The sequence below is a fragment of the Merops nubicus genome, unplaced genomic scaffold, assembly GCF_000691845.1.
Source record: "Merops nubicus isolate BGI_N331 unplaced genomic scaffold, ASM69184v1 scaffold21172, whole genome shotgun sequence".
Taxonomy (NCBI): Eukaryota; Metazoa; Chordata; class Aves; order Coraciiformes; family Meropidae; genus Merops; species Merops nubicus.
In genome coordinates, this window is record NW_008591904.1 from 29,299 (window position 1) to 56,273 (window position 26,975).

The 26,975-nt window shown below is 38.9% G+C and overlaps 1 protein-coding gene across 1 annotated transcript in view; it reads left to right on the forward strand.

Annotated features, from left to right (window-relative positions):
* MBP (myelin basic protein) overlaps positions 1-26,975 on the forward strand; it is an 88,703-nt gene that overhangs the window by 3,918 nt on the left and 57,810 nt on the right. The window contains exon 2 of the mRNA XM_008935003.1: positions 25,225-25,315. Coding sequence (XP_008933251.1) covers positions 25,225-25,315 — 91 coding nt within the window. The remainder of the gene's footprint in view (positions 1-25,224; positions 25,316-26,975) is intronic.

The window sequence follows — 26,975 nt, forward strand, 5'->3', positions numbered from 1 at the left end:
GAAAAATCTTGTCTTTAACTTCCCTATCTATGTGTGTAGGTTCTCTAATGTGTATTGCAGATTGATTTGATTATTTCAACGAACTGACGGGTTCTCAGTGTTTAAGGAGAACTCAGCATAATTAGTTGAAGCTAAATTTATATGCTAAGCGTGTATCAATAGATAGTATAGTTTCTATGCTGCCTCTGGGGAGATTCTGTTTTCTCTTTTTCCCCAGTTGTCTTGCTACTGTTCAGAAGTTTGCACCCTGAACAGCCTTACTCCTGATAACATTAGCAGAATGTTTTCTGGCTTTCCTTACTGAGAGGGGGTTGAACTTCTGAAGATGGCTGTAGTTGTTTTTTTCACCTCATAGACACTCTGCAAGGAAAAGTGTTTTCCTGCTGCTCTGATGCCCAACCTCTCATAGCTGAGACTGCTTACAGACCTGAGCCGTGTGTGTGGTTTTGACCAGGTGCTTCCTCTTGGTATGCATCATAAAGTATCAAGAAAGGAAAAAACCAAACCACCAACAGATGAAGTAATTTTACTTACTTTGTTAAGAGCTCTGACGTGTTATTTTTGTAAGATAGAGGTTTATTTTTTAATACTTACAGCCTGAGAGATACGTGACATACAGCTTCTCTGTAAAATATAAAAAACCTCAAACATGACATTTAATTGTATTACGTTTTAAAAAAAATAGTCTTATTATTATACATTAATAAAGCAGAGTGCAGCCTTTTCACCTTTTTCCCCTAGCAAAGTTGCATAGCACTGTTTTTATTGTCTAGTACAATTGTGTGTTTTCTCGGAGTTTTACCTTTTGCTGTAAAGCAATAAAGAGCACAGGGGCTATAGTGATGTATTCCTTGTACTTTGATACCTCGATTAAAGCACTCCCTCTCAAGCCAGTATCTTTCTGAAGGCAAAGGGAAAATAAAATCTTTAAAATGTTGAGAACACCAGCGTTTTCTGTGAGAGATTTGCTGAGCATTTTCACCAACAGGTTTTACAGGTTACACACTGTAGTAAGTCTCATGACCAGTGTCTGTTTAGTCTGGTATCTAGTACAAGAAGGTGCTGCTTCTGGAAGAGGCAAATCCTATTCCAGGGTGTGGAGGGAAGTTTTGGACCCTCAGGTGAAGCAGGACCAGTTCAATTAGATAGGTGTCTGTTTTCTCCAAATTTTTATGATTGACCTATATTGGGCCTTCAGCAAATCCTTTTGTGCTTTCTCTATCTTCCACTTTTATTTCTTAATTTTTGTACAGTCCAACTGGATTTTTTGTTGGGAGAGATGCAGTGTTGTTTTATATTAGTAGGTAGTTCTTGGAGACTTTGAGTGGAGCCCTCAGGCACTAATGTGCTTTAGCTAATGAGACAATATCACAGTGGTACAGATATGACCGTACTATTTGAAGCCTTTGAGAATGCCAAGTATGCAGTAGTTGTGACATCTTCCTCAAAAATTAACGTTAAAACTGTCATTCAGCATGGTATTGGAAGTCTATGTCTAGTGTTTAAGGAGGAAGTAGGTCTACTATAAAGTTAAAGGGAACAACATCTGTGTCTAAATCCAAGTCATGTGTTTGCATGCTTGACTATTCATTAGACTTCTCAAGTGCTGAATTTAATATGGTTAATTGTCGTTATAATATTTAACCTTTCTAGAGTCTGAAGTATGATAAGCTCATTGTAAGTATGTGTGGAAGTTAAACTGTCCCTGGATCAGAGCTGGTGCTTTTATACTTCTATGTTTCCCTTTGTTGCATGTATGTGAAGGCCACTGAAGTGACCTGCTGTGCAGAGCGATGGGTGGAAGAGTTACAGGTGGGAGGCAAGGCAGATGGGAGTGAGGCAGAAGTTCTGGTCACTGCCACAGCATCTGCTGCTAGTGTTTAGGGAGTTGCCCGAATTGTATAATCTTGGTGGTGTATCACTAGATCTGTGCTTCAGTGAAAATGTGAGTAAATATGTAGGGAACTGTTCTCTGAGGTAAGTTGAGAGCGTGTTTTTTTGCTGTTGTGCACACAACTGCTAAGTACTAGTGTGTCTTGATTTAGGTCTCAAGCTGGTTGAGCTTGCCTGGGTGTAAGAGGAAGAGGCGTAGTCACTGTGGTTTTGGCTGGGGAGGAGATAGGGTTGTAGGCTTTGTTCTCCCACTGTCAGTCTGCAGAACTGACTAGAAGAGGGAAGTACACTCTGTACTTTTTAAGCTCTTGTGCTCCATGTGCTTTGCTGTTGTAGTATAGTTTCCTATAGTTCCCTTCTTGTTAGTTTTAATGTAGAACTAGATAAATGTCTTGTTTAATGAGTTTAATGACAGTACCACTTAAATTAGCAAGAAGTTGGAAGAAAAGGGACGTAACATGCTGCCCATTCTTTGTGAGCTCTCTGTGAACTGCTCTAGTTGCTTAGATGGCTTCTCCAATAAGAGTCAGCCCATGCTTCAGCCTGAGAACATACTGTTTGGTGTTTTAGCATCTTCGTGCCAGAAAAATGATGGCAAAGTTGTTTATATTTTTAATCTTGAGGAAGCAGTAAGTGACATGGAGATCCTGAAACCAAGCAATATCTTCCTTCCTCACCATAACCTTTTTTGTACTTTTGTTTTTGTGGTGGTCATAGAACAGCATGTGACGATATGTTGTATCACCTGCTCTGAAAGTAGGTGAGATAGGTCAAGCTAACAAACTAGGTTTTCTGTTAGTTATATTTGAGAAGAGCCTAAAAACCCCTTGAGAAGAGCCTAAAAGCCCCTTTTGCAGTAATGTATTCCCTCAGAATGCAGTTGTATCTGTAAAATCAGTTGCAGTGAAGTGCATTCCCCCATTAGAGAGATTATCAAACTTTGCCTATGGGTACCCAGGGCTGAACCACAGCAGAATCTCCAGTATCTAAGACAGTGGCTGGTAAGTCTGTGCTGTAACACTTATCAAACTATCAAACCATGGTAAAAGTTCATTTTGAAGTTTATCCTCATCTTTTTCCCTTAATGCTAGTTCAGCTCTGCTCAGATCTGATGCTAAACGTTCTGCTGTGAGAAGAGAGGAGTTCCACATTGCTAAGGCAAGTTGAATCTTGTTCTCATTTCTAAATTCAGCAAGTGTGGACTTCAGAAGGAAGAAGATACAGGGCTTTCCCATACAGAGTATCATTTTTACAGCAGCTTCTTTCCACTCTCCAGAAGCTGAAGATGAATTTCTTGTGTAATTGCAGTTATTTGTACGCTGAGGAAATTTAACTTGTCTGCGGCTACAGTTCAGAATCTGATGTTTCCACTTTGAGCTAAAATGTCACGGAATGTTTTTTCTTTTTACTTCATTTTCTCCTGCGCTCTGCTTTAAGTTGATGGAAATACTTAGGTAGCATTTGCTGGAGGAAAAATAAAAGAAAAAAGTTTTTTGCAAAAGGAAACTGAAAAACTTTTAAGCAGAATAACATGACTTTAGCCTTGATTGTGGAGATAAAGTTCACTCTTAAAAACAATCTGATCTTTCGGTGCAGCATCCCGTGGATGTGGCCATAAAAATATCAAAATTTGCATAGACCTAAAAGCCACAAGACACATACCACCTACCATGGATAATTGCAGGGACTTCTGAGCATCAGTTATAATCAAGAAGAGGCAGTGGAAATCTTGCATTTCTGTCACAGTGCCACAGACTGACATTCAGGTTGTTGTAGCTGGACTTAGCTAGAACTAAAAAGATTAATTTAGGGAGGTGGGAGGGGACTTGGCTTGCTCATGAACTCTGTGTAGCTCAAAAGCCTCAGCAAAGCCCTGAGAGCCAGAAATCTTAGCAAGTCTATATCATTAATGATATCACGTATTATCAAAACACTAGTTACCATTTGGGGGTCTTTGGGTTTTATTCACATTGTTTGTGAGAGCTTCAAGATTAGATTTGCTCTTTGGTAGTGCTGAGGTTTTCAGATGAGTTATGGAAATCCCAGTAGTCTGGAAGTGTCTAAGTTGAAAGGTACTACCTGAGACTGTTGCATTGAAATTTTGAGTTTTCTGGTTTTTTTTCTCTTTGGTTTGTGGTCATAACTGACTTGTATGTCTAGCACATTTTCCCAGTCTTTCACACACCCCCTTCTTCCTTCCTCCCTTTATCTTCCTTCTACTCCTTACACCCAGTTTCTGTCTGCACCCTACTTTCTGCCAGCATCTGAATCTTCTCTGATACAAACCACAGCACTGAATTTAGATTGTATAGTTACCTTGTTTGTAGCCCTGAATAGCTGCAAATGTAATTGCTACGGGAGTTTTGAAAGGCAAGTCCAGCAGCCTTCCACCCTGGGGAGTCTGGCTGTCCATTCTGATCTTCCCTGTGAACTTCAGGCTAAATGTTTTGGTGTTTTTTTAATGCTGAGCCAGAGCTTTCTGCTGCAGGTGAAACTTGCCTTATGGTGCACAGTGATAAAGCCCAATGTCTAGAATTGCAGACAATCCTGTTTTTTAGGAACTCGATAGATGGAAGGTAGGTGAATGTGAGACTATTGAGAATCTCAAATCAGTGTCTGTAACAGTTGAGGAATTATCATATCTCATAAAATATATTAAAGATATTTCAATACTTGCTATGTATTGATTAAAAAATATGTATTTAACATATATATCTATAATAGTACTATGTGTATTGTTGTTAGCAGGCTTCAGAGCTCACAGTAGGCAGGACCCACTGCATAAAGTAACAACTGCTTTGCTTTTGATACACTGCTCTACAGGAAACAGCATGTTCAGGGCAATTGATGTTCCTTCTGGAGCTCAGTCACATGAGATGAGATTCTAGGTCAAAAGCTGTACAGAATCAAATTTGTGTTCAGAGAAAGCTTATGTTTTATGTCTTCTTTGAGATGGTTGAGAACCACCGTAATCCATGACATCCAGATTGACTTAAATTAAGCATGTTTATTTGTAGCTGCTTGCAATGTGGACCTGAACATTTAGCCTTAGGATTTTTGCAGATTCATTTATTTCACAAAGTACTTTAAATTTTGACTTTTTATTTTTTCTACAATTAAGTATTAAAAAAAAAATTAATAAAAAGTTTTTCTTTATATTTCCTTCAGGTGATTTCTTGCCTTATAAGTAAGGGTATTGGTAAACAGAAAAATAGGTGAAATACCTATTTCAAATTAAGCTTTGACACTTTCCTCTTTTTTTGATCTCAGGAATCCACTCAGGAGAAAAGGGAACATAACTCCATTCTGAAATTTCTTAAATGTACCTCTTCTGCCTGTTGCACCCTTTTCCTTTCCTCTGGCATCCTGTCTGTTTATTATTTTATTATTACTCTATTATGCTATGCTGTATGAGCCATATAAAGATCAATAGAACTGTCTAAAAATGAAAGTTTAATGGTGCTTGGAGGAATGGAGGCCAAAAGGTCCCTGTTATTGGATGGAGTCAGGTGGGATGGGGAGCCCTGGGTTCGGACACCCTTTCATTAGATTGTCCAGGCACACTGGCCCATGACCTTTAACTACGAGTAGAAGAACAGCCAGGGCAGTGAGTGCTGTGTCTGCCTTTCCAAAGGACACTGAGTTCTTTCAGGCATCAGAATCTGCTCCGGGGTTTTACAGAATGAATTTATAATCCGATAGCATAATGCAGTTAATATTGTTACAACACTGTAATGCAGCTGTTGAGTCACTTGATTATGGGAGAATAAAAGATTTGTGGTATTTTGGAAGCTTACGGGACTTGATGCATAGACTTCGTATCAACTAAATGGCATGTCTTCAATCACTTCAGATTCAACCTCCTGCTGCTGTGTGTAAGGGACAGGAGACCCTCTGAACATGTCTTATGTGTTATCTCACAAGGAAGGTGGCTCCACCACAGCAAAGGGCCTTGGCTTCGATCCTGGCTTGTGAGCACTGGTCTCAGCAGCTGAGGAGTCATCCTGGTTTTTGTCCTGATCAGCTTGGGTTAACCAATTAGGCTACAAACCATGGGCTGGTGGTGCAGGTGCAGAGCTGCTTGCTTCCTGCAGCCAGCCAGATGGCCAGTTAATTGTCCCAATCACTGAGCAAGGCTTGGCCAAGTCTCCTGCTCAGTTCTGCTGCTGTGCTGCCAGCTTGGTTTGTGTGGCTTTAAGAAAATGACAGCTTCAGGGATGTGTCTGAGCCTCTGGACTTCTCTTAGTCATGATTTAGTACTGCTAGTTTCAAACATTGAAATGGTTTCTAGCTGATTTTCATTTTCTTAAAAGGAAAAAAAATGCCTGATGCTTAACAGGAATAAAAACTTCTTGGTCTGAGTCAGGACATCTTACTTGTTACAGTGTTGTTAGTATCCAGGTATTGTTCTGACAGAGAAAAAATTTTAAGAAGAAACCTGTATTTCAAAGGATAGATTCTCTGGGATTTTGGAAGGAGAACTTTTCTAACTGTTGAGTTATGAATTAAAGGACAAGAGTTGTTGGGGGGATTTTAAGAGGAAGACTCTTGGTTTTCTGAACCCTTTTTTAGGGCAATTATTTTTAACTTTTAGGAAGAAATGGGAAGTGGTTATTTGAATGCAGAACTTAAGGAGATGTGCTAGTCTGTAATGGATTGTAAACTTGCTAATAGAATTCTAAATGAAGAGAGTTTGCTGATCTATGTGCTTATTGACTCACTTTAACAACTCCAACTTTAGTTTTTATAACCTTTTCATATGAATGTATTTGTTCGTGCAATGCAGTGTATGTAACTCCAGCTGTTGTTTTTGTGTCAAGACAATCCACTTTTGTTATAAGTAATCATTTTAGGAGATAAAACTGGAGTGCTAGAAGCAAAGGATGGGATGAAGCAGAGTAATTATAATACGTTCTTTGCAGTGGTGGGGAATTGAATTAAAAATATTCCAAGGTATTTTCAGCAGGCCACCTGTTTTGTTCACTGCTAAACAGGCAGTCTTTTGGTCTAAAGTGATTCTGAAGTCCCATGTTGACAGTTATTCACGCAGATTGAATAGGCTGACAGTTCACAAGGAGCCTCTATACAGGAAGGAGTAAGGTAATACAGCTATTTAAGGTTTTTTTATTTAGAGTTGAGGAATTGTGTGGGTGTTTTTTTTTTGTTTGTTTGTTTGTTTGTTTGTTTGTTTGTTTTCTTTTCTTCCCCCTCCCTTTAATCTATCATGCTCTGCTTGTTTCTTCAGCTCTGGATCTGTCCTGCACAGCTTTTTTTAGTAATTTTGACTATGGCTCTGGTGGTACCAGTTCTAACTAGAAGTTATGTAGCCAAGTGATTATATTCTCTCTAGACAAGAAGCTGAAGAGCTTTGCATAGTCTGTTGTCTGAAGTCTCCACTGCACGGTGTATAAATAATACTAGAAACTCTGTCTGGGATCTAACTACTTTGAAGTTGTACCTTCTCCCTTCTTATGGTGAAATACCAGCAAGAGAATGGCAGTGGAAGTAACCTCCTTGTTCACACACAGGTCTTCTCTCTGAAGTTAAATTCTCTGCCTAGAGAAGCAATTGAACATAGCTGGTGCAAGTTTGATTTACAGATTCCCACATGACTCCTTTAATCCTGCTTGCCTATAGAATTGAGGCATGGATTTTAGCCTTCACAACACACATGCAGTAATGTAAAATTCTATTTATGTGCAGAGGGTTACCAAGTAACAGTTGCTGAGGGAAATGCAGTCTTTAACCGCGCGTGAAGTCTGTGCACTTAACATTGCCAGCTAAGTAGTGCATTAACATAGATTTTGCACATTAATGGAACAGGGTTTGCTGTGGGCTGTGTGTGAGCAAAGCCTTGGGAAAGGCAACAGCTGTGTAGCTGGAAGAGCTGAGTCTCTCTGCAGCCCGGTCCTGTGGACAGGAGATGAAACCCAGTTTTTCACTTCAGCCTCATCCTCTCCATGCCACATCGTAATTCCTGGCCCTGATACAGTTGTGTATTTATCTTTATACTTGGGTCTCCCTATAGATAAAAAGGTTTCCACATGTAATCAGTACGTTTTTCATGTGTATCTTCAGAGGGAGGAAGGTTGAGTGGCAGACAAACAAAAAGACGGTTGTAACTCGGGGGTAGATTGGATGTTGAATAATACAAAGAGAAGTTTGCCTTGAGCTGTGTCTCCTCTAGTAACTGTGTTTACTTATCATTTTGCAGAGAGTTTATCAGAGGATTTGTTTTTTTCTAAGGATTTATTTTCAAGGAGTGTTACTTTGGAAAGGTCATGTATCTAGCCTTGAGATAGAGCTGATGTCCTGAAAAAGTTCTCTTTAAATGATCAATCATTCCTTTAAGTTGCACCTAGTATAACTTACACTAGGGCTTTGAGCTGGAGACCTTTATATGCTGATGAAAATGAGCTGCTGAACGGTCATGGAACCCTACAGCTTTTAACAAATTTATCTGTTACAAAGCTACTTTCTGTCTGCAAATACTTGCAAGGTGTGTGTATGTAAATAATTATTGGATTGTGAAGGTAACATGAGCTTTATTAGGCTGTAGGATTTGCTTGTTCTCATCTGTGTAGAACTTCAAGTGGGTTTCTTGTGTTAATGATGATGTCAGTGCCCATAAAAGATGTGCAAAAATAACTTTTGATAGGGAACTGCTAACATAATCCTTTGATAAAAAGTGGCATAAATATCTATCAGTCTTATTTAGTTCTTAGTTTCTTGGTTTTTTTATAGCGTTGTTCTAGCTGAATCCAAGGATGTTATTTGTTAATCACTGAGAAATGGATTATAGCCAGGAGTTGATCTAATGTTGTTTACCTGAGCTCTTCAGTAGCCAACATTGCCACTGTCATGTGAATAGTTTCAGAACATGTAAATTTTGCCAAATTCACTTCATCTCTTTACTCATGGCAATTGATTTTAAATTTTGTTTGTTTTTTTGCTATGGATGTTTTACAAAAAAACTCCAAACCAAAACGAAAACTACTGATGTATGATCCCTGTAAAAGCTGTGTACATTGATTTTTGTTTTTGTTTTTGTTTGTTTGTTTGTTTTGTTTTTTGGTTCCTGGCATTGTAAATTCTCTTGACATTTTCTATGGGGTATAATTCTAAAGTACTGTCTAACTGCATTTTTTGCCTGTTTGAGCTTTTTTGTAGTCTCTCATACAGCCCACTCATTTTGGTATTGAGGCCAGAAACTTTTCCCTCTGTGGAGAATTCAGTCATGTGTTCTTCATTGCTCAGTCAGGCTCCTCTTTTTCTCTAACTCTCTGTGACCAGCTGTGATGTTCAAGTGGCTTTGAACTAGTGTATTAGCCACAGCTTTTCCCTTGGCAAGCTGTCATCTCTGATGACAGTATTAACTCTGAGCTATGTATCTTTAAAGTCTATAGAAGAAGCAAAGCAGAACAATGGGAGAAAACCTGTCAGCTTTAACTACACTCTCAATACATATCTGTTCTTCTAAACCCTTTTCTTGTTGCTCTATAGAGACTCATGGGGCTTCTCTCAAATGTCCAAGTTGAGGAGAACTAAGCATTTTTGCTAATGTTGCCTGCCTTTGCCATGTACTTTGGGAGCTGCTCCTCAGTTCCAGGCACCTGTAATACAATCATTTATAGTGACTTAAGTAAAAGGGATGCAAAAAATAAAACCTTTTCTGCAAAGCTACTTTCTGGCCACTTGGCCCCCAGTCAATGGAGTTATCTCATTTCAGATGCAGGGGCTTTGCATTTGCCTTTATTGAACTTCATGGGATTCTTGTCAGTTCATGTCTTTATTAAAGACATTAAATGATATTGTCCTTACTGCTGTTCCCTGAGGGATGTGGCTGATGACTGACTGCCAGCTGGACTTTGTACCTTAGATGACAGTCCTTGTCTTCTCAAAGTTTTAGACTCAAACCTTGTCTTCTTAGCTTAACTACAAGGGTAGAGTGGCAAGACCATGGAAGGCTGTCACAGGCCACACTGAAGTTAGGGGATATGACATCATACTTTCCCCCTCCTGCACAGAACCTGTCATTTCATCATAAGAGGCTGTCAGGTTGGTCAAATACCATTTGCCCTTGGGTAAATCCAATGTTCACAGGTGTCTTCTATCCATGAAGAACAACTACTGTTAAAACTGTTACGTTGTCTACCTTTAATAAGAAGATAAAAAGCTCAGCATTTGAAATGCTATGTATTAAGTGTGGCTCTCACTTTACCAATGCATTATCACTCCTTCATTGTAGACACACAGGTTTCTGTCGAGCACAGAATGTACCCTACATTGGACTGCCTTTTATATTTCAGTTAAGTATTGCACTTTGGGATAATTGAAAAAAAAACACTGGAGATGAGGCCTTTTTCTTTCAAAAGAAAGCAATATAAATGAGTGAAGAGGCATGAAATGCACTTCTAGTTGTGTGATGATCCTTGCCTCCTTGAAACGTTACTAGAAAAATGGGCAGTGGTCACAGCTTCACAAAGGCTTGACATGTTGATACCACGTCGATATATGGTAACTCTGAAGAGGATGGTATTCGTGTTATGTGGTCACAGAAGGCAGTGTTGGCTGGCTAAGCTAAGGTGTTTTTGCTGGATTGCTTGGGTTTTTTTTACTTAAATAGCTAAAAAAAGAGGAAAGATCTGAAAATCAGGAAGTGAAGTAAAAGGTGGAAGTTAAAGAAGAGAAGCAACAAGTGTTCTTGCCCAGAATTTGGGACAGACCCAGGCAGTGAACAGAAGTGTTTGCTGGTAGTGCTTCATTCTCCCCCACAGAGCCTGGGGCTTGCAGAGATGACTGCAAATGATGCAGAAGTAGCACTTTTTTTGTTGTTGTTAACATGCAGCTCTTGAACTTCAGCATGGTAGAGATGTGTCTTTGTTCCCACCTTCCCCCACCATGATAGTTTTCTTCTCTGAAGGTGTGCAGGGTTTTTACTAGAACCACCTTAATGAATCAAACTCTGGTAAACCATATAATCTTTTAAAATGTCAGTTTCTATTTGCTTCTTAGCTCACTGAGTGATAAGGTGACTGCTCACATGTTGTGTTTCTGATATTACCATTTCTCACTTCTGTATATGCACATGAGTCTCTCATTGTCATCACTTCTCATACTTCCTTACATCAATAGTAGAGAAGATTGACATTTATTTTTACAGTCAGCTTGCAATTTCTGTTGCTTGTTCATTCTCAGGCTTGACTTCTTTGTTTGACTATTGTAATATACTTGGAAAATGATAGCTACAACTGTTTAAAACAATAGTGTCCCCGTAAACTGGTCCATTCAAAAAAAACCCCAAAACAGCAACAACAAAAAGTGCTCCTGAAGAGCAGGGTTGTATATAATGCAGATGGCACCTTTCTTATTCAGTGATGAAATAATCTGCTTGTGGCTTTCAAAAGGTATGAGAAAGTTTTATGAAATATTTATATTATGGAGCATGTATCTTACTGTATTGGACAACTGAAGACACATTTGATAAATGCTTTCTGATCACAGACTTTTTTTTTTTTTTTTATGGTGTACTTAAATAGAAGCAATTAGCTCTACAGGAAAACCTCCTCTGTTTCCAGGTGAGTAATAGTGTGTATTTGCTGATGAATCTGGTGTCACCTGGGGCTGAAGAAGCACTAAGTGTGAGATTTGAGTGAGTCATTTCCTCAGGTTCTCTAAGTTTGTCTTACCACTGGCTCATTGTGGTAAGTAGTAATAGTTAAGGCAAGGTGACTCTTTCTGAAAGCTAGGAATGTGTTGAAATCTTGATAGATAGGAAAAAAAATGTAACATTTTACCTGTAATCGTTGCATATGAAATCACCAAGACATGTTAAAAACTTAGTCCCATCACCTTACCAAAGTCTGGGTGAACATGAATTCAATTGCATATATAAGTACCACATCTGCACGTTAGAGTTTGGGCTGCATTAGAGTGTAAATGTGCTTCAGAGCAGGGCGCCAGTAGCTGCAGGTGGAACTGGTGGGACTAGCAGTGGAACTGGTGTAACAAACTGCTTGGTGTCCTGGCAGCCAAAAGTCACAGAGGTCAGGCTCTGGGTGATTGCCCGTACAATGTCTAGAAGCCCCATGAGTTGAGGTGCTCTGATTTGGTTTAAAATAGGTGCTCATTAAAGTGCATTTATCTCACAACTGTGTAAACATTCTGATGTTATTGCTGCTGAATGAAACAATGCACCTTTTATTTTATTGTAGGTTGCTTATTTCTTTAGAGGAACTTCATATGCCACTTGTGGGGCAGCACAGTGGCCTTCACCATTCATTAGCCACAGTAGCTCCTCAGGGTTTGTTTTTTCTTTTTTGTTCTTGTTGTTTTCTCCCTCACAATGATGAGTACAATTTGAAAGCCCGTTTAGACATTTTAAAAACAGACTAAACAGTGGCCTGAAAATAAACTATTAAAATGTCATCTCTCTGGGCATGTTTGGGTAAACAATTGTTTTTGTATATTTTTTCGAAAATGTTTTGCCTCTGAGACTATGTATTACTTCCTTCTGAGATGGGAAAGTTCAGCTATTGAGCACGCAGGTTAGTATTTCAGCTTGCTAGCTTCTTACGTGTGTTACAATGGTTCATTTTTCTGCTAATCATATTGGTGCAATTGTAGCTACACAGTAGTTTTTGTGAGACTGCCTCTGTGTTGGCTTAAAGCGTGGAGGAAAGCATTGTTCTTTTGTTTTGCTTTTAGAAAACAAAATAGCAGAATAAGGAGCAAAATCATGGGAAAAGGTGTCTGTTTTTACACAACTGATTGCCATGATGCCACTTACACAGAGGTAGCTGGCCGACTTTGCTTTGAAGCCGTTCACCTCTGTGCAAAACGGAGGCGGCTTTAGTGGCGAGTTCAATAAAGCCTCTCACGTGGAGTCTCCAGAGCTGCCATTCTCACAAAATTGTTTGCTTCTGAAGAAGCTGTCAGAGAAGAAAAGGCCAATTTTAATGTCATGCCAGACTTCCTGCTTGAGCAGTCTTCTTGCATGACGAGTGATCTGTGTGGCTACTGACTGGGTACTTCCCAAAGACTTGAAGAGAGTGTGTATGGTGTCTGAAGAAGAATTGGCTTCCTAATGGTTTTCAAATAGCCTTCTCTAAAAATAATAATACCCATGATATTGTTTAGTGCATGTGAACGTTGTGAAAGAGAAATGATCATCTCAGTAAGGGTCTGCTCCTCTGTTCCTGACCATGGACGCTGAAGTCAAAGCAAGCAGTGAATGGGAGTGGTTTCTCTTGCTGTGGAATTTTTTCCTTGTTGGAGTGGTCTATTTTTGGCTAGTTTTTTTTGAGATTCTACTGACTTGTGTTGTACTGCTTTGGTGTTAATTAAGGGTAGAGTTTGGTGTTATTTATTGTCTATTTTATGGCAGTCTTTTTGGTTTGGTTTAGACAGTTTGTTGAAAAATGACTGATAGCTAGAATATTTCAGAAATCAGTTAATCTTCTCTTTAGGTTTTGCATTTTGTGGTTGGCAAGGTAACTAGGGAAAACAGGGAAAGGATCTGTGTTGTGCTTCTCTTCAAATGCCTCAGCCAAAACCGTGAATTGACTATAATAGGTGTTCTGAAATTGCTTTCTTAAAAATATTCAGAAAAGTATTGTATGAATTTCAGTGTTCATTCTTTGGCTCTAGGATCGCTTTTTTTTTTTTCCCCCTAAATATGAAAAAAAAAAAAACCTAGATATTTTTCTGTGTTCCTGAAAGTAATTTTATTTATGTATCATTGACAACTACCTACTAGTTAGAATTTGGGTTATACTTGAGGGACTTACAGTGGCCTGCAGAAAGGAAGGTCAGCATGAGTTGGACATTAAGTGAACAAATCCGTGGGGTGGTACTGTGGCTTTCTGAAAAGATAGTTGTTCCTGCCTTATGATTTTCATGTCAAAATTTAGCATTTAGCTTTGTGTTGCTTCCTGCTAATTGATTTGCCAGAGAATTGAAGATTTCTGTGAGAGTTAATGGGCAAAGTCTGCCTCTTAAAATGATGTCTTTTAAAATGTATTTTAGTGGTAGTTCCAGAGGAATATGGTTGGGTCTGTATTTACTGGATTTCTTTAAGGAGGGAGAAACCTTTTATGCTACAGAAGTAGAAAATGTTTCACAGGAACCATTATTGATGAAACACTTATTTTTACTGAGTTGCAGCTTTCTGATTTACTGGGTCAGGAAAAGATGGTACTTTAGGATATGGCTTTCCTTTGCAATTTTTTGCAGTGCCGTATTCATGTAACTACTACCCAAAATCTTTGATTGCTTCTTTTTCAGAGAAGAGCACAATGAAGGTACAAATTTGCCACCAGATTTCTTTTAAAAATCTCTTTATGCTTGCTGTTATTTTGGAGTACAATCTGCCTGCATATCACCTTTTAAGAAATAAATAATGGTGAAAGGGTTTAAATCCCTCAAACCACGATACTTTGTTGATGTAACAGTGGGAAAGCTTGACAATTTCTGAATTGTTTTTAATCTGATTTTGTTCAAGACTTGCAAAGGTGACTATTACTTCTAACAGTCAACAACTGGCAGCACAGCTGATGTTGACAACAGGCATTTGGTTTTTACAACCATGGAGACCTTCTCTGAGGATCCGTGACTGCTCAGAAGAGACTGAATCTGCCTAACCAAATCAGGCAAAAGCATCTGTGCCAACAGTTGGGGCAGCGTGGTCAGGAGAGCCTTAAACTAGGAACAATAAGGAAGGGAGATGACAACATACAGACAAGTGAGGAATTAGTGGACTGGCTTGGCAAACAAATAGCACGGGGTGGTGTGGACAAGAGAAACCTTGGAAACAGCACAACAGGGCTGAAAGCAGAAGTTGGTTCTGTGGAAATACTTAATAATACTCATTTTTTCATAGTGTCTAACGTTCCTGGTGAGTCTCCATTAGACTCAAGGTTTTGATCAGTATCTAATATTTATAGCTTTTTTTTAATGTAGTCTTATAGTGTGGAACTATTTTTGACACATTAAGTATCGTGATCCCTGATAACATGATCGATGTCTTTCCTTATCTTCACATATTGATAGTGATGGTAACACTAAGCCAGAGCTTGTAAAAGCAAAGAAATGTCCTTACTTTTGTGCCCATGCTTTTGTGCATGGAACTTTCATCACCTGTGGTGTTTGCTAGGTGTACTTATTTTCCAAATATAACAGAGGGAAGAGACTGACTGCAGGAAATCATGTCTCTGCTCTTGGTAGTTACCCTTTCCTGAGAACAATTCTGTGCTCATGACTTGAGCTTCAATTTTAGAGGTCTTCTACAAAACCATACACTTTCAAAGTGAATAGAGGGGTTTTTTTGTTTCTTTACTTCTTTGTTGATTGTTTTTTGTTTTTGTTTTTAATTTGCATAAGTGGAAGTTAAAAGGTGTCATGCCAATATTTTACAATTATACAATCTATTTTGTGTATCTATCAATTTTCCTTAAAAAAAAAAACAAAAAACAAAACACTTCTGTGCCAACTGTATTTCAAAACTTTTATCTGGAAAGAAATCTTTATTTACCTCTTAAAAAGTTCAATCATGTGTCAGTTATTTTGTAAATATTGCCCCCATCAATCTTGACATTTGAAAATATTTTCTTTTAATTGGTGTTTGTGTATTTATTTGCACTGTGCAGGGGACCCAGGTTCATTCTGGGAGCACAGAGTAATGAAACTCAGTTTTCTTCAAGGTCATGCATTTAATATTGGCCTATTGAAATCAAACAGGGAAGTGGCAAAGCTCCTGTCTTTCAGTTACAAAGTCTAGAATTTTCTGTTTTGGGTGGATAGACAGGAATATTCGTACAAAGGCCTTGTGCTCTGTAACCAGTGATGAGCTCATGGCAGCTTCCCTTTTAACCAAATGTTTCATAGCAGACCTTTTTTCTCCCAGTAAAACTGGGAGGACAATGATTGTGTGGCAGATGGGTCCAGGAGCAGGTTTGATTTAGTTCTCTCCCTTCCTCTCCCTCGCCTCATGTTGTTACGAAGGATAATTTTTAGCCCCTCTCCCACGAGGTGTTGGGAGCAGCCCCTCTTGATGGGATGGTGAAGAGGGAGGACACAGGCCTGTGAGATGGGACGGGGCTTGGGGCCGTGCATCCTAATGAGGATCTGAGACATCTGGGTTAAAATACCTTGCTGCTTTTGTGAGGCAGAGATGTCTTTTTCTCAACAACCCACCACCCCCCAAAAATCCCAAACCCTTTTCATACAGGATTTAAGAAATAGTTGATAATTTTGTCTTATCACAGTGCAGAAATAAATGCATTGTCAGTACCCTGGTCAGAATCTCCTTGGAACCTACAGTCTTGCAGGTGAATTTATTTTAATATCAGACAACTTGTATGTAAAATCTTTCTTAGCTTTGGCCTAGAAATGCACTTTACAAGGCTAGAGACTGCCAAGTGACCTAAACCTGTGAAAATGGTCTTCCTTCCAAATCAGAATGGTGGGAAAATTCCCTTCTAAAATGGACTCCTTGGAGTTAAATTTAATTCTTCTTTAATTCTTGGCAAATAAATGTAAATTCTGCTTTTTGAATGCTGAACACATCTTGGTAGTTGTTAGGGAGCTGAAGTGATGTAATTTTGAACATAAAGTGCTTTTACATGCAGCTTGTGGGCTTTCTTTCCTCATGAGCTAAAAGCCTGGAAGTGAAAATTAAATTCAAGAAATTGAAAGTCCATTTTTGGTGTGCAGTGGCAATTGTTTCAGGCTGTGTTTCCTACTTATTAAGCTCAAAGGCGATTTGGATTACTCTAATGCATCACTCTGAGTAGAACAGTGAGAAAGTCCTTTAAAGTTATCTACCCTTTTTAGCATGATTTTTTTTTTTTGTTGTGGTACCCTCTTATCACAGGGCAAGCACTAAAGAGATACTTTAGTTATTCAGTAAAGCCAGTCTTCGACGCTGTGTAGAAAAGACCCAGATGTACATGCTGGTATATTTGTTTTGCATACTCAAGTACTTAATTTTTGCATGTAAGGAAGTTAAGAATAAAATGCCAGAAGTTAAATTCTGGCCTCCCTGCAATCTAGTTTGCTGCTGGGGAGTTGAAGTGTCGTGTCGTTGCCAAGTTCCTTCTCTGTGTCTTTAGGTGGTGAGAGTTGTGCTTCAGCTCCTTGTAGCCCATGTAGTCATGTGTATTCTACTTTGCTTCCACACGTCTTTGAAGTCAACCATTTAGATTGACAAGGGAAACCTTATCTGTTTCCCCTTAACAAAGGTGATGCCAGTGGTGTTGGGTTTTTGTCAAAAATATCTGTCCACTGTCAAGTGAAGTACTGCAAGAGGCAGAAGGTTTTCACAGCTGGGGGCCCAGAAAAGATGTTTTATTGCTGATAAGGTGGCAGACTGGTTTATTTCTAAGTCTCTTCTATCATTCTTAGGTCAGACACTTCTACAGTGAATATTTCTGAGATTCTCTGTAATAACTTTAATTTTCTAATACGTTTCACTCAAAATAATGTTTAGGTAATGAAACAAAGAAAGTAGTATTTAACTGAATATTTTATTTTTTTTACTCATTTAAGACAGTATTTTCATGTAGTCCTGGATCACTGTAGGCATTGTGTTTGTAACATTACATGTTTGTAATCCTCTCTCCCTGACTAGTGAGTTCTTATTTTGCACTTTTTGTAATTCTCATAGTTTAGGATTTTTTCTCTTAATTATCATGCATCATTCTGTAACTAGTTGTTAATTTTTGCATCCCTGTTGTTCTTTTAGCATAAATTGAGGATTCAGATGCTTAAATGGCCTTTTTAATCTTTTTTTTTTTTCTGTTGTATCATATATCCACCTGAGTTCTTCTCACATTTTATCAATGTGCTAGAATGCAGGAGTGGTTTCACTAGCAGAAGGGAACAGGATTGCTTTCGTACACTCCTTTTACTACCCTTCAGAAAGTCCTCAGGTGGTGGCATTTGAAACTTGCTAGTCTGCTGAGATTAGACACTGCCAGTGTTTAATGTGTTTGGGAAGCCCTCAAGGAGGTACACTGAGAGACGAGGCTGCAGCATCAACGCTGTTTGTCTTAAACCACATCCTTTTTGTGGGGAAAAAAAAAAATATAGTGTTAATTATTTCTAGTTTTTCAGCATGTGGCTAAAATGAGTGCTTAAAGGCAAAGTAATTTAGCAAAGAGCCTAAAAGAGGATAAAGGTGATGAGTGGGCTGTGAAAGCATCAGTCTTGATAGCTGTTACTCTTCAAACTCTTCTGGAAGTCTGCTTAAACACCTCTTGTAAAAGAGATTGGCTTTTGTGCTCCATGTCCTACGTGCCTGGTTTGGTTTTGTTCATTAAGTGTCGCTCTGTTCCTCTTTGATTCTTGAGACCAAGAGCTGCATCTGTCCATGTGCCTGCCAGATGCTGTTTGCAGTGGTACTACAGAAAAACCACCTGGGTCCAAAGCGGGCAGCCCATGGGCTTTGGTATCATCAGTTTCAGGTCAAGTGTTCTGGAAGCTGTCAGAAGTCGGCGTGTTCTCCAAGTGTGGATTTAATTCCGTCTATTGATCTTCACTGTTCTGTAATTGCGTGCACCACTGCATGGCTGGTGCAGCTGATGTGTTTGGTGGTGGTTGCTCTGCTCTGCAGGACTGGGGTGGGATGAGGAATTAGCAAGTTATAGCTCTGTCACTGCTTGTCTGAATTTTATGTGATTCACTTTCAGGTTTCCTGTGTATGGTTTCAGGATTAGTGTGCACAGAGTGAAAGAGACATGACAGGATTCTTGCTTCACATTGAAAATACTGACCCAGAGCATATTTTTGTGTCTTGTCTTAACTTGTTTCACAAATTCTGTGCTGTTTTATGAGAATTCTCAGTTCTGGCAGTGTCTTAGAGTACCTGCAGAGTAACAGGTCATTCACATAGCTTTTCCTCTCTCTCAGCCCCTATGTATAAGGCACATGAGTTTGGATTTATTAGTTGTTTGGGTTTTTTTTTTTCAGTTCACGGTATTGACAGGAATACTTTGATTTTTGGACAGGCTTGTCTATCTTTTTTTTTATTATTATTTTGGTTTGTTTCCCAAACAAACTTGTCATTTTAGCACCTTGCTTCCAAATGCAGTTAACTTCTGTCAATGGTATGTACACAATAACTTAGTCACTTGTTTTCTGCATGTGAGATGATTGAACCTCCCTCCTCAGAAGTGGGGGAAAAAACTTACGGACTAGTAAAACTGACTAGTGGCTGTGGATCTATTAGTTATCTTTATTTGTCACATTCGTAGCTGAAGAAATTTTAGTTAAGTTACAAAATATGAGAACTCCAGTGTGGTCAGGAACCTTTCCTCAAAACGAAACAGAACAGCTGTATAGGCATGGTATCCTGTTTATTAACCCAGTTTGGAAGAACTTCTCGACAAACATAAGTAGTTTTCAAAATGTCTTTCATAAACAAGAGAGAGCAGCTAGAAAAGTAGTATAGAACTGGTAATGGGCAATGTAGCAAATTTTTGAGTTGGAATTCAGTGGGTTTTTTATTGCAAGTCCTTGGTGTCTTAAGGTTTTAAAATAGACTGAATGCGTTTCTTGAAAGACCTGGATAATGTGTTTGAGGCGTCTCAGACCTTTTGCAAGGGGCTGTTGGGGGTTAGTGATGGGATCCTTCTGTTTGAAACTTCTTTTGAAATTCGCCACTGGTGACATAAGCAGCAGTAGCACTGTACTGTTGAAGCTGAGAGGAACAGAAAACTGTCCTTGCAAAACTCTATCCATCTCTCTTTCCATTGCTCTGTCATTTTTGTTTTCATTCTTTTACCTTTAAATAAGATTTTCACATATGTATAAGAACATAAGAATAATTACTCTATATAGAAGTTACCAAGTGGAGCGTATTTTGAGTATTGCATTTCAGAAAATGTAAAGAATCTCTAGAAGTGAAAATAAAACTTAGGAAGTATACCAGAAAATTGGAGATAGTGATTGTGATTAGCTTGCTGTTAAAAGAGTTACTTTATTTATCTGAAAATTAATTGGAAAATTTGAAAGACTTTGAATCCTTTACATGAGTAGTGGTGACTGAAGAAGGAACTGATGTAGGAGTTCCTGGAACACTTTCAAGAGCTGTAGAGGTAACACAAGTACAGCTTCAGTCTGATACAACCCTGTTCTGAGTGATAGCAGCACTCTTACTGGAGGAGTACAAGTTATCCAGTATGGCTTGTTAAAATTCACCCTTCACGTTCTGTGCAAGAAGCCTGGTGCTTGCTAAGACATGTACCAGTTTCTGTATTAATGGAAGGGGGGTTGGAAAATCTCTACAGTTAAGAAGAATTAATGGGTGAGTTCAGGGGGACATATGAACATTCTTGTTGATGCAGGTCCAAGAGATCTCTGCCCACCTGAAGAGGGACAACTGCCATTCCATGAATTCTTGCTGCTCATAAGGGAGGTCCACAGCAACTCATATGTTTGGTTGTGTTAAGCTCTGTGTGTAAAATTCCTCACAATGTACAGGAGCTAAAAACCTTGAGACTGATGGAGGTCTCTCAGAAGGAAATAACAAGCAACTTCTCCAGCTTTCATGAAAGCAACATCATTAGTGCTTAATCCGGGGATGCAGAATACAAAAGTGGCAAAGAAAATTATTACTGTTAAGAATGATTTACAACCTGTCCTGCTGATTGCAGCAGTATTTGGTATTTAGAGAAACATTCATGCATTTTGAAGGGAATTAGCTCTCAATCATGTTACTGTCAGATTTTTGAAAGAGCACATATCTATGATTTAAAGATTTTCCTCTCCCCCCCGTCTCCCCCGAACTCTATAGAAGTTCAGTTAGCTCTGTTGAGAAAAGGCAACATCTATAATGTCCTGAAGGTGTACTATAATCTGAACATCATACATACATTTTGTGAATATTAAATGAAAGGTGGCCCTACATGACAGAGTTTAGATGAATAGCACTGCAGAAGTGGAAAATCAGAAATGCTTTGCAGAGTTCTTCAGTGAAGTCTGGCGTTGTGTGATCTACTACTGCGGATACAGTTTAGGTTATTGAGATTATTGACTGCAACAATTTAACCTTTTCCTGTTATTACAAAATGGAAGTCTGTTGCCAGTCAAATCTAATTTTATCCACTGAAACTCTGTCTGTCTTTTGAGGTGGCGTCTATTTATCTTAATTTTGTAAAAGTAGTGTAGGGGAAACGTAAGGTGTTTTACCATGTCCTCAGTTCTGCTGGGCGTTGTGGCTGTAAATGCAGGGAAGGTAATGTGCTGCAGAGAGGAATGAATTTAGAATGTGAGAAGGAACTAGAGAAACGGTTGTGCTGGTGAAGCAGCAGTTCATGCCCTCATGGTCTATATTGTCTTGCTGTAATTGCAGCTTTTGATGTCAGCGTGGCACTTTTCTGGAAACAGAGGAAATTTCGATCTGTTTTCTTTTGTGCCATTGGCATGGAGCTAAACAGACAGCCTAAATACTTGATAAGAAAACAGAGTAGCTTGTAAAGGGCAGGAATGAGAGCACACAGTACAAATCTGCCTCATATTGGATTTAATGAATTCTTTTTAGACATAACACTTCTTGGGCAATCATTTGACTTCTGATGAGAAGTTTTAACTTTTCTATGTGTCTTTGTCATTTGCAGAATCAAGTAATTAAGTAACAGTTTTATGGTTAAAGGAAAAGAAAAAAGCCCTCCCCAACCAGTATGCAAATATGGCAAGGTAGTTAAAAAGCTGGTTTGAATTCTCCAGAGTACAACTTTGCATTTTCAAGTCCTGTGTTTTCTTGAGCAGATAGCTGCTCCGGTAAATGTAATATGCTTCACTGCACTTTTTAACCTGGCCTGGTCGTGTAGTGCCTGCAGAACACAGCTCATTGTATCTCAGCATTTCTTCATGTTTCCCATTTAGGGAAAGATAATCTCAATAGGCACGGATAGCTGCAACATACATACAGTCCTGCTTCTTGCACTAATGGATGTATATATAGCCAAAACATGATTTTTTTAAATGTTACATCTTTGTCACAAGTATTTTGATATCTATCCATTATTTGTATATAAAAATATTTTTGTATATTGCATTGATTTACCTATCAATATTTTTAAATGCTGCATACTAGGGACACTCAGGTGTTCACTTGGTGGATAGTGGAAAAACAGGTGAACTGAGTCACAAGGTTTTGTTGAGCAGCTATAATGGGAAGCTGGGCCAAAAATGTCTTGTGTAATGTAGCTTCTGGTTTTTATTAGGGCTGAGTCAAAAGCAGCTGTACATGTACTTATTCATATATTATTTTGGGGGAGAGTGAGTGAGATTGCATAAATTTAGCCATGTGTAATATTTATTTTGTGCTAGTTCTGGGAAACTGGCATTATAAAATAAACTTCTTTTGCCCATCTTTTCTGAAATTGCATCGAGTGCTCAGCCTGAAAGTAAAAGCCAGATAGAATTACACTTACTATGTTATGTACAATGGGGCTTTATGCTGTGATCAACCACAAGCACTTTGTAGCTGTAGGTAAGGAGTCCCTCCTGGCACAGCTCCGGCAGAGTAAGGGAATGTATTTTCACTTTGTTCATTGATTGGAAGGACAGAGACACTTAAGAATTTTTAGAGCACTGGAAAAACAAATTAAGCAACTGGCTAAATCTTGTCTATCAAAATGCTGTTTTTTAATATAACTTGTTTTAGAGCATCTGGATCATCAATTGTTCTTCTGCAGTGATTTTTCTTGTATCATTACTGGTAATATGAATATTAGACAGACCAGCAATAATGTGTTCTTTAAATTTTTTAGTGCAAATAATGAAGCACAAAACATCTTTTTAAAGTTTACATTTTGTGTAAGAAGCCATGCCAAGCTGATTTACATCCGTCCATGCACTGTCATGTTTTAGGCTGATATATCAGACAACTTCCCTGTCAACATCTTGAAGCTGACATCTGTCAACACCAATGTTGTGGCTTATCTAGGGAGCAGACAGCACAGCTGCTGTACAGTTCTTCCTAGTGAATTACCTTGAACCAAAATATGTCAGGGCTCAGTCTTTCTAATTTCTGAGACTGCCAAAACCATGTTTTTAAAGCAAGGAATGCAAACATCTCCCTAGTAAGAACGTGGAGCAATGACTCTTTTTGTAGACACCACTGAGTGCCTGTTGGGTGGTGTTTTGTTGCTGCTGCTCTTGATGCCTTGCAGCAGGTTACAGACTGTCAGCTGTTTCCCAGGAGGAATGAGAGTATGAGGAACAGCAGGCACACTCCTGCACCACCAGCTCTACCATACAGTAAATATGCTGGAAGACATTTGAAAATGGAGCTAACAAGCCCTGTCTTTACAGAACCTAGAGCAACATCTCTGATCAGGAGGTCAGCTGTCCCTTTCATCTGGGAAAGCTCTGGACTGGGTTTCATCATCTAACTGTATAAACTTTGTGCCATTGTGGATGAGGCAACTTTTAGTGGCCTTTTGTTTTGGGATTGGCTCACTCTGCTGTGTAGCCGATGCCTTCTTTTGCCTTTTTCAGAGTTGAAGGTGGTTCTTCATCTCTTTCTACAAAGAGTAGTTGAGTTTCTGCTCCCCACAGCACAACTAAAATAGAATGGAGAGCCCAACTTCTGTATGTAGCGGACTTCATCAGTGGCCTTTACATGCAAGTGGTTCTGGAAACCAGTACAGATGCTGTGGACCTTGCCACGTGTCCCTTGTGTGTGTGGGCAGCACCTAATGCATTGCAGACTGGGCAGCTCCACAACTTGCAAATCATATTGGTGGGAACAGGACTTAACTTCATGATCAGCACAAATACTTGTTTACGCCAAGCAAGTTGCCTCCCAGGATAGCCACTGCTGGTTTCTGGCTGGGTGCCTCCATCTTCTGCAGGGCACTAGTTAACCCAAACTGAGGGGAGCATCTGCTAAAACTGACATCTCCTCAGCTTTGAGGGATACATAGCTGATGGGTTTTCTGCATAGGATGCTCGTGTTGGTGCCTGGAGGGAATACAAAATCCTTTCTCTTCTGCAGGTGTTTCTTCCTCTCAAGCACAGTTCCTCCTTTCTTTCCTGTTCTCTCTGCTTTTTCTAATTCTTTTCTTATCCTATTTCTTCATTTCTTTTTTTTTTCCTGACAAAGCTTGCTTTCTTGTTTCAAAGTCTCTTGAGTTTACGTGCCCTAAGTTTATACTTCTGTCTAAAGGGAGGTTTTCACACTTAATCTACCTGTCATCTTCCATCATCTGTGTGGTTATTAACAAGGGAAAATAAGAGACCACTCAGAGTCTGGAAGTGTGCCGTGTTTCTGAGCACAGAACCAGTAATTTTCATGGACAGATTGTATAGCAGCATTTTCAAAATGTAAGTCAAAATTTATAAATTGTACAGAGGTAATTTCTCCAAAACATCCCACGGTCTTCTGAATAAGCATGTACTGGAATAGAGCAATATCTGTCCCTTGAAAAGCATAGTCATACTTCATTTCTCTCTTTTTTTTTCCTTCCTCAATTCGTAGTCAGCTCTTTCTGGTAATGTTTAATATTGCATCAGTCACTTCATATCCATCATTTGCCAGTTGACTGCATATGCAGTTTACTGTCAACTTTGCTGCAAGCTTGCATATGCATTTCTCTTGAGTACCAGAGTAAAACATTTTGAAAACATGATTTATTTGTTTTCTTTAGGAGACATATAAATATTTAAAACTCCATGTTTCACAGGTTATGCTTTCTTCAGTCCTTTCTAGCTAGGGAATGAAATGATTTGACTTCTGACAATTTAAGTGCTGAAGCTGTTGATTTATCTCTGGGCCCAATCTAGCACCAGGGAGCTAATTGACAGATATGTTTCAGAAATAGATAAGTACTTGTCCTTTAAACAGTTAAGTACATGAGTTGGTTAAGGACTTGAAGATGGCTGCTTCTAAGTGCTCGCTCTCACTTACCTTTGCTCTGCAAGGAGAAATATTTGTGCACTATCTTCTGATCTCTTTATTCACTAAGTCAACAGTGGAAAATGCCAATGGAAAGAAAATGAAATATGAAGAGTAAAAGTGGAAACTTCCAAGTCTGTCATGGTTTCTAAGATCTCACTCTTCTTTAGCTAGCTACTCTAGCCCACATGGTATGTACTGTAAGCAGATTAAAACAGACTAAAAACTAAAAACAATTTAAAAACCTTGTGCTTTTCTGAGGGTATTTTCCCCTCAGTATTTTGCAAGCCCACATACAACATCTAGTAAAGATAACAAAACCCTCCATGTTAATGATTGCATATTTGTTCAGCAAGTAACGCTTGAAGAATGTTTATGATTGATAACTGTAAAAGAAGACCTAATCTGAAGAAATGTTTGTTTTACAGAATGCTGAAACCAAGGTGGAGGAAGCAGCTAAAGAAAGTCCAAAAGCAGCCAGACTAACACAGCAGTCTTCAGAGGACAATGAAGTATTTGGTGAGTTACTTGGAGAACTCTAAAATGGTGTTTGATCTGTTAGTTCAGAAAAGAGAATCCCCACAGTCCTTGTGATCTATGTAATCGTTATGTTGAGCATTTGAGTGCAGACCATATACAGTTCCACAGAGACCTGGAAAGGTGGAGGACAGGATCAAGAAGAAAACAAAGAGGGATCGAAGGTCTAAAGTAATCATCTCTGAAGTAAAAAATTTCAGTTGGTTACTACAGAGAAGAAAGATTGAATCCAAGTCTTCAAAAAAATTAAAGGTATATGCAGTAAGAACAAAAATAATTATTTTTTTTTTTGCTGGCCATGATAGATAGGACAAGCAGTGAATTCTTCAAATTGCAGGAAGAAAGATTTCAGTACATGTTGGGAAGAGGAATCTTAAAATGAATACTAAAACACTGGATTGTGTTTTCTGGGGAGTGTGGAGATTCATCATTGTGGGCCTTTAAAAACAAGTTAGACAAGTAACTGTCTAAACTGATGCAATGTAGTTCATCTTATGGCAGAAAGATAGACTAGATGACCTTTGAGGATATTTGCAGGCTCAGATTTTAGATTAGCTCCTCTTGACAGTTTTCTGTCAATCTCCCCCACTCCTCCTGGAGGTTTTGCTGGTAGTTTTATTATTTAATCTGAAAGTGGTATTTGGCCTGTTCTGCATTAAGATTTGGAAAAAATCCAGGGAAACCTTATTATTCCAACTTTATGTTGATTTTATGCTAGCTGAACTCCAGTGAAAAATTGTAGTTTAGCGTTAAAGCAGGAGAGGTGAGGGCAGGGCTGTAAGTTTATAATTTGATGTAATATTACTCCATTATGTTCTGGAGTGGAAACTTCAGATCTTTAGAATTCATGTAGATTTTATTACGGTTGACTAGCTTGAAAACTTCTGGATGAGTCAAAATATTTTTGGAATATGGTCAGGAATTTTTAAGGTACAAAAGGAATGGAATGTGAAAAATTACATTGTTTTTACTACATATGGAAACAATGCTTGTGACCTTTTAAACTGGTTTTATTTAAAATTACCTTTCCTCAGTGAGATAATGTAGTGTGATTGGCACATGAGCCTGAATTCCTGGTATGAATGTTTCCAACACTGATCATATAATGCCAGTGTCTGAAGAATCCACAAATGGACTTAAGAACTGGGTCTCAGCTATTAAGTCTGTGGTGAGGCTATTACCTCATTTCCTCTACATCTGCTCCACCAGTTGTTTGCAGCAGATCCAGTGTTACTGGTTATAGAGTCCCGTGGCACTGTGTAATGTGCGTCTCAAACCGTGTCCTTGCTGAGTTTGGAGCTCTGGTTTCCTTTCTGTGAGAAGGATGGAGGCAGCTATGCAAGGAGGCCTCCATCTGCCTCTTTCTACCACTAAAATGTCAGGTTTTAAAACCTCTCTAGTCTGACCACTAGCCCATGTATCAGTGAACTAAACCTGTTAGTTAAGCCTGTGGTCCATGTAGGGACTGTGAACTTGAAAACAGGAATTAAAACCCATGATGTTCACTGCTGGTAGGCTTAAACTCACCATCTGGTGATCCATACCCTCACTGCAGATTCTTTTACTAATTTTTGAAGGTTGACATGGAGTGTACTGTATGTTCTTCAGTGATTTACTAATAAATAGCTAAACATCTCCATGT